The 12257-nt window shown below is 40.4% G+C and overlaps 1 protein-coding gene across 2 annotated transcripts in view; it reads left to right on the top strand.

Moving 5' to 3' along the window:
- The first annotated feature begins 2144 nt into the window (after positions 1 to 2144).
- The window catches only part of col5a1 (procollagen, type V, alpha 1), a 79650-nt gene continuing 69537 nt past the window's right edge, over positions 2145 to 12257 (top strand). The window contains exon 1 of one of the 2 annotated variants that reach the window (XM_080510111.1): positions 2145 to 2559. In XM_080510111.1, the coding sequence (XP_080366237.1) occupies positions 2460 to 2559 (100 nt within the window). In that variant the 5' untranslated portion in view covers positions 2145 to 2459. The remainder of the gene's footprint in view (positions 2560 to 12257) is intronic. The other variant, XM_080510110.1, reaches the window with a different exon arrangement.

Genomic DNA, 12257 nt, shown 5'->3' with positions numbered 1-12257 from the left:
TTCTACAGTTTATCCTATAGTTTTCTCTCTAATTGAGTGAGAGAGGTATGAAATGCCTAGTGAACTAACTTTAACCACTATGAAGGAGAGATCGATTTTATCCCCCAATGAAGTAAATAGACCAGGGGGGGAGGATATATGTGCGAACTGTAAATTGTTCATTCAAAGCACGAAACCACAGTGAAATAAGCCCCAATTCAACATGTTTGGCAGCAGAGAACCATACGCTTGAAATTTGATTTTGTGAATAGTAAAAATAGCCCTCAGTTGCTTAACAAGAATGGGTTTTTGCAGGATTTTCTGTGTCATGCAATGACACATCAGAGATGGTTATTTGGCCACTCATCACTTCCATTTGACCTGCAAGTATTAACTCAGCCTGTTTGGAACCACTGCGGAGTCAGGGCTAAGGAGTACCAGGTGCTTTGCCTGGATAGAATAAAAAAAAAAAAGATAAATAGGCAAGCTGAGCTTTCCCATGTGGCAGGAATCTGGCTTTTTGCATGAAACATCCAAATGTAACTCTTGACAAGGGGCAACATCACCATGCCTGAGTAAACCGTCTCACTTCAGCTCACACCTCAGCCGAAACCTTCCCTCAAACCTCGCGACGTGCCGGCATGACTACTGGGAAATTAGTTTACTGTTTTTTTTTAAAGGCAACTTTTATGAGACAGTTAATGGATATCTGCCCCTTCACCGGAGCAGCCAAATGACAGCTTATAAAAGACAGCTGTCATTTTTGGCAGTTCTTGAGTCGACCGCGGCAGCGAGAGCTGGCGTCTCACACTTCGCGAAGCTCAAAAAGGAAATCATTTACATAAACAGGCACTGTTGTTCATTATATATAAATTTAATATGCAGTCAAGCTGACAACATGAGTCAAACGTGGCATTTGAGTTTTTCTACATTTTCATTATGAGTAAATATTTGTCAAAGTTGTATTGGGGCGTATACATTTCCAGCTCTACTATGAGTTGTCTCTGTTATTTCAGGGTTGAAATATTGATCTGAGGGTCCCGTACTTGGCCATATTGGTAATTTTTTGGTATTAACTTTCCCACAGTCCATGAATTCATCTTGAAATTATCCACTGTTTGATCAGTTGGAGAACATTTCACGCAGTTTGAGCAAAAGAAACGATTTTATTTATTATTTTTTATTTATTAATATATTTGCCCATATTTTAGAGAATACACACTGTGAACAAGGACAATATTACAAATATTTGTATTGGTTTAAAAAAAATGCTAAAACAATTGCAGATATTTTTCTTTTCCCCTTATTGCTTTAATAGTTCACTGAAAGCCCTCCACAAATTAAAATAAAGATGGGCATCGCATCAACCTGTGTGTGGATTAACTATTTGGGATCTCTGAAGCAGTTAGAACAACATAATTGATTTAATATTTAATCCTTTAAACAGATCTTTTTAATATTACTCTATTCCTGTGAAAATAATTGAAACAACACTGCCTAATGGATGTATAGAAGTGCTAGAATTGCACTATGTGCCATCAACACTTAAAGGTTGAACAGGATCGAGACACAGAGCAGCCATGAACTCTGGAAAAGTTCATACTTTTAGTGCCCACCTGTTGGTGATGTGAGAGTTTGCCATGAAGCCCAAGAGCGTTAGATCCAGAGAGAAACACCGAGATTTCAGTTCATTATTTGTCACAAAGGCAGCTGTCTTTTCTTTTCCCTCTCTCTCTCTCTCTCTCTCTCTCTCTCTCTCTCTCTCTCTCTCTCTCTCTCTCTCTCTCTCTCTCTCTCTCTCTGTCTTTCTCTCCCCTCTTGGAAATAAGACGACTCCATGCAAAAAAAAAAGTGCAAGAATTGGAGGCGTGAAACTTTCCCCTCAACTTTTCCTCCCAGGCTCGGCCAATAACAGGGCTGGCTCTAATAAATGGACTCCTCTGATTTGCCTGAGCTTGCTGTCCTTGGAAGTGAGTGACAGCCGAGGGAAAGCCTTTTTTTTTTAATGTGTGTGTGTGTGTGTGTGTGTGTGTGTGTGTGTGTGTGTGTGTGTGTGTGTGTGTGTGTGTGTGTGTGTGTGTGTGTGTGTGTGTGTGTGTGTGTGTGCTGCCCCGTTGACTGGGGGGGGTGCTCTACGTGACGACCCAGCGAGGGGGCAACACACTCCAGATCGGAGGCGCAGCCCTGCAGGAGAGTCGAGACGCGCAGAAGAGGGAGCGGAGCAGTGCGGGAGAGACGGAGTCCATCCGTCAAGCAAAGTTGGAGGAACCCACACTAACAAACCCCTTATGGCTGCTTGAGAAATAACGATACATCCCCCCTCCCCCCCTTTTTTTTTCTCTTTCTCTGGGACTTTTGGCTTTTATTTTTAATTTTTTTCTTCTTCTTTTGTCCTGAGCAGAAGTTTTGCTGCAAAGTCCAATTAAGACGCTCCAAAGTGAGAAAGTGAATCCACTTTGCAGTGGACGTCTGTGGCGGTCATGGATACCCCTATAAGATGGAAAGTTAAACGGAGGATAAGGGACGCTCAAATCACTTTAGCGGTGATTTTGCTTTTTGTCACGTCGCACACAACTTCAGGTAAGATGCGACGGTGGGATTTTTTGTTGCTGTTGTATGCGCTTTTTTTTACGCAGAAGCGCAGCTCTGCTGGGGGGAAAAAAGAAGTTTTTTCTCTCTCTTTGGGTATAGAGGATTGCTGATGTCTGCCCCTCCTCCTTTATTTTGTGCCTTAATGTATTCAGTTTGGGTTGTCTGGGAGTATGGGACTTGTCAAAGGTTTATATTGTCTGGTGGAAAAAAGGACGCCAAGTTTGCGCAAAGTTTTACGCACGCGGCAGCATATTGTGTGCATTTGTTTATAATCTTATGTGATTTATTGCAAAAAGTTTCTATGCATATTAACATAATAAAGTTACAGATGGAAAAGTAGGACATGTGTTTCTCAAAAGTCACTTTAAGAAGACTTTTTATGTGTTAGAGTTTAAAGACACTTTTCTGCGTCTTTTTTTTTTTTTTTTTTTTTTGGTAACAGATGAGGATGAGCAGAGCTTTTTTTGAGAGGGAGGGGTCTGGAGTGTCTGAAGTGGTTGGGTGGAGCCGCTTTAACTGCTCCAACATCTCGCGGCACAGTCTCCAAATCAATATGGGCCCAACAGCAGAGGCTCCAACAAACACATATCTCACTAATTGCATTCTGCAAATTCCCCCCATGCTTGTTAGTAACAGTTATATAACCCCGCAGTCTGAAATTATACATGCAACTGGTTGGTATCTTGGCCTAAATGTCACTGCATTAATTAGGCTGGATGGAAGATGTGATATGTATCATCCCAGAGTACCACTCTTTGGGCTGTGGAGAGGTCATGCAGTGGCCTAAGTATTATTAGCACCTTAAGAGTGCCTGGCATGGTTGGTGGTGCTTTCTGCTCCAGAGCTCTGACACGGGACCTTGAGGTGAACAGGTGGCTTCCTCCATCTGATTTGCACAGTTTGCTGATGGTGTGAATTTGATGGGGTGCCTTGAGGAGCCTAAATGTTGGATTTAAAGCTGGTTGTGGCTGCAGAGAATGTATGCTTTGTGGAAATGTCTGTGGTTTTAGAGGCTTTAAATGCTCTGCCAGACATGCAAGAAATACTGCAGCTTGTTTACTTTCATGTTGCCTTGTAAATGTTAAGAGTTAAACTTAAGTCACTGCATGATAGTTAGATCCAGATTTTCGGGTGATTTTGTATAGCCAGACAAGAGTTGGGATGACAAGAGCATGCAGGTCTGGAGTCTTTTTGACGCTTTCAGGCTGGATTTAATTAACTCTTAAAAGTGACATAGAGGAACCAGAGTCATGTAAGTGATCCTCAAGGGGACTGGTACACTTCCTGAAACTCGACACTTGACACATGCCAAATGGGAAATACTTGATGAGTGTTAGCAACATTCCAACCACAGGCAGACTTTGCGTAAACTAATTATCTAGAATATAGAAATTAAGAAACATACATATTTTATTTAATTGTTTAGACTCGTTTGCGTTCAGTGAAACAGCAACCATGGTAAAACTGTTGCTTTATGTTCAGTTTTGGTCATATTACTAAACTGAATGCATTGTATTCTACATATCTTCTCTTTGAGAGTGAGTGACACTAATTGCAAGTGATTAGTCAGTTCTTCAGCCTTAATATGTTCATCTCTACCAAAATCTCATGACCTCCAGCCAAAGGGAGTGAGTGCACACTCTAACAGAGGTTTGCAGAGGCCTGCCGTCACATACCATCATTGGTTCTGGGACTTATCAGGTCTGTACATTGAGTTGGAAAAAAAAAGATCCCCTCAATAACAGCAAGATATAACATCTAGTCAGTGACATGATAGCTTTATGTCTTCATTGTTACTTTATCAATTTTTTATCTTACAATTGTTACATTGTTTTACAGAGCTGATGTCACTAATAACATTTTCAAATTAATCATGTAGCATGGAGACTTGTGTGTTTTGTGTGTAGTTTACTCAGTTTATTAGTAGGCCCACGATTAATCCAATTCCCAAGACTCTAATGTGGCCAAAACCATATCATCACAAAACTGAATTTACGTCTTTTATTAATAGTTTGGATATGAATGAGGATGATCATGTTGATAAATTGAAATGACTTCGCTTTTAATGTAGCCATTTGACTACTTTCACCACTTGAGGGCAGCAAAACAAGACAGCAATGACGAGAACTATTTTATGTATTCTCATCGTTTTTACGGACTTGTTCTGTAAATGTTTTTGTCTTGCAAAATGTGCTAATGTTGCGAACTGGCACCGGTCGTCTTCAGCGAGTTGGATACAGCTGGTTTCTGTAAAGTTGATCTGACTTTGACTTTCTGGTAACTTACTGCCACTTGCAACAAAATCGAGGAAAAAAACCCCCCCACATTTCTTTCGAGGAAAAACTACGCAATGCCTATCTGTAAATCGAAAGAGAGAAAAGCTAAAATGCTCTCAAGCTGAAATGCTGAAAAGTTAAAATGCTCAAGTCGCTTAGTTAGCCTGCTTGCGAAATGGTTTTCGTGTGTGTTACAAAGCCAGTGTTGAAATATGCCCATACATTTTCTTGAAGCCATTACTTCTTGTTACATATTACCAAATTGTCTCACCAGCTGGAGCGGTTGAGGATGAGCACACTGGTTATGAGTTGAGCTTTGTTTAGTGAGACTGAGTCCCAATTCACAGAGCTTCTGGGAGGTCATCTTGTTTTTGCATGTGTGAAGGAACCTTGCTTTTCAAACTATGCGAAAAAAAGAAAGTGGTAATAACAGCGGGCCCATAAGACACAAAGATCAAGAATGAGAAGGGAGGTTGGGGTTCAGAGGTGAAGGTCAGGACTTTCAGATTGCCGCTGCTGTCAGGTTTACAGTTTCATGGCCTGAAGAAAGGAATTCTTTCTGTCGTAGCTCCACCAGTTCCTGTTTTAGTGAATTCTCTCGCTCTTGAGGGGTGAAAGAGGGGGAAAAAAATCTCTTTCGCAGTTTACAAGGGATTTTAACCTTTGTTTGTGTGTTGCTTGTTTATAGTCTGTGGGACATAACTGGGGCATAATTTCTACCCAAATTCAGCTTTTTTTTAATGCTGAGTTGCTTTCTTTTTAATCAATGGCCTCTTTTTTTCTCCCCCCAAAAATATGTTTTGACTCGTTTCACTGTGGTTTGTTGTCTTTACCAAAAGCTCTCTTGGATGGACTTTGACTGTAACAAACATTCACACTGGAGCAGAATTGACTTGTACCAAGTGTTTTAGTCATCAGAAATTCTGGAATAACATTCTTTGAATACCTTGTGCAAATGAAAACAAGGATGGATTTTGGCCAAAGCCACCGATGGCGACTGAAAGGACTAGTCGATGTGCTAAGAAATCATGAAGCGTCCTCATGACCCGAGAGTTGTGCTATATATTAGGGAGCTGATATATTTTTTTAATCCTTAAGTACGTTTTAAAAGGGCTAAAGAGAAGAAGGCCTGGCTGTTTTACTGAGCGCCTTTCCATCTGGATTTGATAAGTTCCATTGTGCTGTCTGCTAAACCCTCCAAAAAGCCAGAAAAAATGTCTTCCAGATGTTTTCTTCCCATTCTTGGTGGAACAGGGGACCACGAAAAAAAAAAAAAAAAAAGAATACTGTTGCCTTTTTTTTCAAGGGAAAATACATCGTCCTGTGCTAGGTTTTGGAGAGAATTTCAAACCAAAATACCATCTGCAGTCTTAAAGCACAGTTTGTTAAAATAATAGCAGCATGTCTTGCCTTTTAGCCGGGTTTGCACATTCACATCCAGGGTCATTAAAAGGTTCTTTTTTTGGGGGGGGGGTTCAAGCAGGCCGAATTTATGACAGGGTTAAAGGTCGAATACAGCTGGTCCACAGCTGCTTTTCATTTACAGTCTCTTTATATCTGGACAATTTGTCTTCAAAAGGAATTTATTTGGATAAGTCAAATTTTCCTCTTTGGTCACCCTTGGTAAAGACCCTCATGAGGGAAAGATTCCATACAACGTTGGGGAAATTGTATAACTCAGTTTTTTTGGGTATTTATATGATAAGTTTACAGCTGCTTGCCCTGAAATATACAAGTGAGACCATTTCCATGTCCAGTAATATAAGTTTTGAGTTAAAACACAAACATTCACTTGTATGCTAATCTTAAAAAAAGTTGCTAATCTCTCTCAAATATTGTATTTAAACCAAGGGCGAGAGAGAGAGAGAGAGAGAGAGAGAGAGAGCGAGAGAGATCAGTTCCTGTTAGTTGAAGCAAGTCTCCAGAATGAGCATTGTACACAAGCATTTAAACTGCTGACGTTTCATAACTGAAAATACATCTCTTATCCATATTTATACCACTGCCGAGTGCACTGGACCTTCATCATCATGTCAACAAAAATAAACACAATGTCAGTGTTGTGGTTTGGATATTTTCAGGCACCCACTGCCTTTTAGATGACCACCCCACCAGTTGTCTCCTGGAAGACGATGCATGGTTATATACACGCAACTGCCATCAACTGTCCTCCTGAATGAAGCCTTTTTAATTCCAGTTATTTTACTTTCTTCGTTGGTCCTGCCAAAATCATTCCGGCCACTAGAGAGCACCGGCGGTCTCACTGTCCCAATAACCTCAACAGTGGACATAGTCATCTTTCGAGCCAGCTTTTGTCCTCGAGGTTCCTCTCCCCAGTAATCATCCTCCAGAGTGAGAAAACTTTACATTTAAAAAAAAAAAAAAAGCTGTTTGTTATGCACCTTTATAGAGCAGCCCTGAGGTCATGCCCAACTCAAATCAGATAAGAGGCAAAGGGGAAAAGTGGGCTCTTGTGTGTACGCCAATCGCCATGGCGGTGGGTAAGGAATCTGAGTGAGGTGGGCTGTCGAGACGCAGTGACCCCTCGACTGCATGTGCCACTTCAGTCTGTAAATGCAGGCTTTGTGGAAAGGACTCTGTAAATCAGCTCTAATGCCTGATAATAACATGGAAGATAAAACAAAGTATGCGGGACCAGGTTTCGACCCACTGTCAGAGTTAAGGAGATCCTTTGTGCTGCACAAACAGTGCATTATTTGCCATATCCTGGACACTATATCGCCTATTCCTTTCCAGACGAATTAAGGGTCAAATAATTGTTTTGAACTACTCAATGGTGGTTTGTACTCATGAGACATTGTGCTTGATTCAAAGCCAGTGGCTAATTAAGGTGATCCCTTGCCCAAACCTAGTATCTGATCATTTCACTTTAAAAGTGTTCTTTTTGTCTTTTTGTCTTTTTGTCTTGTCTTAGAGATAAAACAAAAAAACCACAAAACTAATAAAGCCCAAGAAAAATGGAAACAGCATTATTTGAAATGTCAACACGAGGCACCTCAATGATGTAAAAGTTGGATGAGTTTGCCCATGATGCAACTCCCACTCCCACTCCCGGTGTTTGATTCTAACAGTATGCTTTGTTGCAACACGCAGTGCATGGCAGAGTGAAAAGTTAAAGTCTGGTCCAGGCTCACAAGCCGAGTGTTCACTTCAGCTGGGAAACAGTACTTTTCTCTGTAATGGGGTATTATAATCATTGAGCATGGAAAGCAATGTATGAGTCATCCTTTCCAACCCCATTCCCCCTTCCCCAGCCCGAGCTTAGCCACAGCCTGGGCAGCAGAAGAACTGACTGTAAGCAGTTTTTCTTTTTTTTACCCTTCTAAGGAGAAACACAATGATTTCTGATGACTTCAGATAGTTTACTGTTGTGAGTTGGGTTCTATTTGTAATTTATTTGGTGACAAAGTTAGTGAAACATTGACTGGAAAGGCAGCGGATTTTTGCTCATTCAGCAGTATTTTCGCTGTTAAACCCGAGACTTAATTAAATTGGTTTAATTGCGAAAAAACGGACGGAGCCGAAGATTGACCGCAAATGCTCACATGTTGTGAAGCAAGCTCAAGGAAATGTGGCAGACCGATGGGAAAAATAAAAGAGCCACGTGTCAGCTGCAGACATTTAGCAATTGTGTGTTGAAGGTCTGAAATGTTGTTTGGAACAATTGATTGATGTACCCAGAAATTGTATGGATTTGTCGAATGGAAATAATAAGAAAATATTCTCCGTTATGGTGAAAACTCTTATCCCCTGTGCAATATAATTTAATGGGAAATAAGGCAAGCGCTTCATTACAGTTATGCACAGATATTCCCACTTCGGAGTATGACCGACGATTCATCTTGAAAACATTTTTTTTTTTTTTTTTTTTGAAGCATGAGATGCAGTGATGCTGCCTGAATATACAGCCAAAACCACAATCTTTGTGCAACAAAAGCCTTTTTGGCTTCAGTTAGGCAAAGTCCAACCACATCCAGGACTCGAGAAGCAAACCACAGCCTGTGGCATCAAAAGTTCAATTGCACCAAAATCTCTGCTGACCGGACCGGACTGAGCAGTAGTCATTAAAATGTCATCGCGGTTGGCTGTATACTGGTGTGTGATTTCTTAAAGAGGGTGCGCTTTTGATTTAAAATGGAGTTTCATTAAAATCATGTATAGACTTACCAATGAACACTCTAATGGTTCTAAGTTCAGTGTGCAGAAAATGTAATAAATTGGCTCTTCTTTTTTTTTTAATCTTTAATGTTAAATCAGTAAACACTCTGGTGTTTGGCACCAGGATTAAATCCATGATGTTAATGCTAATCAATTGTGGTCGGTGGCTATTATAAGTCATGCAGCTTCAGATAAACAGTTGTTATTGCCAGTTCTTCACTAATGTGGCATTAAACCGCAGGGAAAAAAAAAAATAGGGATGACATCACCGAAAGAGGACTTATTGGTGAAAACTGATATTTTGGATGGCTCTGCTGGATTTTGTTTAATAGCCCCCAGCTCAAACCATTTTGATCCAGTAGTTATGTCAGATTGTTCAGGAATAGTTTGCTGATTTCGATGATTTATACTTGATGAGGGAGCTGAATGATTTTCACGGTAGTTAACTCGCACACGGACCTCTGTTTCACCCACGGGCTTGAAGTTCCTAAAGCACGACACTGCTTCCCGTGTCAGTGGGAGAATTGATGGTTGACTTCTCTTGTCATTGCAACTTGTGCGTTATATTTGGCACGGTGCATGAGATGGCAATGTTTCCTTTCCTCAGGCTTCAGTTGCTGTATGTGTGTGCTACCACTAGTACAAGAACAATGATTGATTTACTAAGTGTTCCCATTGTATCTTGGCACTGTTTATCCAGCTTTCTGACAAAAATCTTTGGTTGCCTGTTATTTTCTTTTCATTTTGACACCTTTCAAGATTGCATGTGCATTTCAAAACTAATGTATGCTACTGTTGATGCAATGTATTTTCTGAAGCATCTTCCCTTGTAAATACCGACAGTCTAGTGGAATTCCAGGACTTTTGTCAAGTAATTAGCTAAAAAAAAAAAAAAAAAATCAAAAACCCCACTATAAAAGCATATTTTGATCGTTTTGTCTCAGAAAAAAGTAATCTGACCTGGAAGCCTCAACATATTTAGTCACTGTGTTCATTATGCTTAAAATAACATGTTAGAGAATGAAAAGTGAAGATAACAAAAATCAAGTTTAGTTGTGATATGTTTTTATTGTGACAAAAACCAAAAAAACTGAAGTTGTACAACCGTTTCCCAATTACAGGGTCATTATATTACTTAAACCAACAACTTTGAGACTCAAGATAATGTTAAGTTAAAGTGAACTTAAAAATTGAGCTCAGCTTAACTAAATATTTTGTTGAATTAACTTATCCTCTTTAGGTTATCCTAATCTTATTATTTGTTTTGGGCACAGTTAAGCTTGGATTGAACCAATCTCACAAAAAATTGTTGAGATGGCATTGTTTATCATTTAAAAAATTTTTTTAAAAAAAGTACAGCTGTAAATAGACTTTGGCAATCTCTGATTGATTTAGTGTTTTGAGGTTTAGTAATTTGAAGATGAAGCTCATCCTCTGCCAGAAAACATTGCATATTTGGATCAATTCCTGATATTAGCCAGAGGCGCTGCACCACCTTGAGAATGTGCTGCTGAGCTTCACTTCTGTCAGACCTGGAAAGTCTTTAACAAAGATAAAAGCTTAATTTCTCTGCAGGATATTATATACATTAGTTTCCATTCCGTAGTTTTTCTTTTGTTTTTTTTTGTCAAGCTGTTGATTGCTGGAGCAATGGTAATAATCTATGAAGCCGTGCGTGTGGGAATGGTTGTGTTGTGTCGGTGCTGCAGGGCCATCATTTTTATGAATTTCTCAGCAGCCAAACCATTAAAAACCACATCTGCAGTGGGAGATGCAAAATAATAAGAAAGCTTATTGCAGGAGAAGATGAAACAGGCAGTTGGAGATGTCACTGTAAATGAAGAGGAAGACAAAGCCACAGAGGGAGGGCGGTGGTAAACAGATAAAAAGCCAGAGATAACCGGTGATCACAAAGGTAACTATTTCTGCACTTTCCTGGTGCAAAATGAGCGCTCGGAGGTGCGCCGTGGAATCTTGACTCAGTTTTTCCATCTTAGTCTGCGGCAGGCAATGATTTATCTTTGCTGCTGTGAGCTGCAGTGCGGAGACAGTGAAGTAAACCATCTGGAATTCCCACTGTTAAAGCAATAAGAGCTGAAATGAAGCGCTGAGTCCCAAAGAACACAGGAGGAGCTCTGGTCAGAAAACCCCCCCCCCCCAAAAAAACTCTGTGCTCTGGATCGTCTTTCAGGTGTGTTTTGTGTGTGTGTGACTTGTGTGTGTGTGTGTGACACTTTCTGCAGTCTGCCTACTGTCTTGTCCTTTTACAATCAGAGAAGGAGATTTTATGCTGCAGCATCTAATGGAAATCGCCAGCGTGTGTTGATCAAACTTACTGAAGTGAACGCATTTGGCAAATAAACACAGAGACCTCACTCTCCTCTCATTTCCTCTTCTGCCTGGTCCTCCCTGCTGCTTTTTCCACGTGCAGCTCACAGCTCAGGTCACTGTGTCAGTGTCCTGAAATGCCTGGACCTGGAGTTTGCAGATAAAAGGAAACTTAGCTGAACTAATTTTGCAGGCTTAATTTTTTTTTCATTTTGTGTTGTTTAAATCTGAGTTGGCTCCGAGAGGAAAAAACTCCTCCACGATAAAGCGATATGCTTTCACCCTAATGGTGTTGGATGGTACATTTTTGTTGCAAACAAAGGAGCTGCCAACAACATCACTCCTTTTGCTACGACTAAAAACAGCATGTGAAGTCAGGTGAAGCAGTTGCGGAACTCTGCTGATAGCATTAATCAGAATATGTAAAAAAAACAAAACACAAACTAAAAGCATGACAAAAAAATCTAAAAATTACAGGCTTGTTTTTTTATGCATGGACTTATTTTTCTTCTTGATGAGTACATTCATAGTGCCAGATCAGAATTGGTGTAACTTAAGCCTTCGTCTGAACCTCACAAAGTGATGAGGGCAATGCTATTGTAGTCACCAAGAAGCCCGTCTGAGTACTTTTAATTAAGCTGAGGTGTGGAGGTATGTGTGATGGCTTGACATCTCGCACCTCGGCATCCCCGTTCTTGTACATGCTTGCATAAGTTTACTCATGTGTTGCACATCTGCAGTGTAATGTGCGCAATCTAGCATAAAGCCAATGCCTGGAGGATGATTCCCAACGTCTGGTCACATGACACCGAGGGGCAACAGGTTGAGGTCAGCGAAGGAGGGATGAGTTTGGTTGTCGGGGTTGTTTTCTTATTGAATGCATATATTTGAGATTCTTAAACT

This window comes from Blennius ocellaris, assembly GCF_963422515.1.
Source record: "Blennius ocellaris genome assembly, chromosome: 15".
NCBI classification, from domain to species: Eukaryota; Metazoa; Chordata; class Actinopteri; order Blenniiformes; family Blenniidae; genus Blennius; species Blennius ocellaris.
The sequence above is the reverse complement of the archived record's forward strand: the minus strand, read 5'-3'. Positions and strand labels throughout refer to the sequence as shown.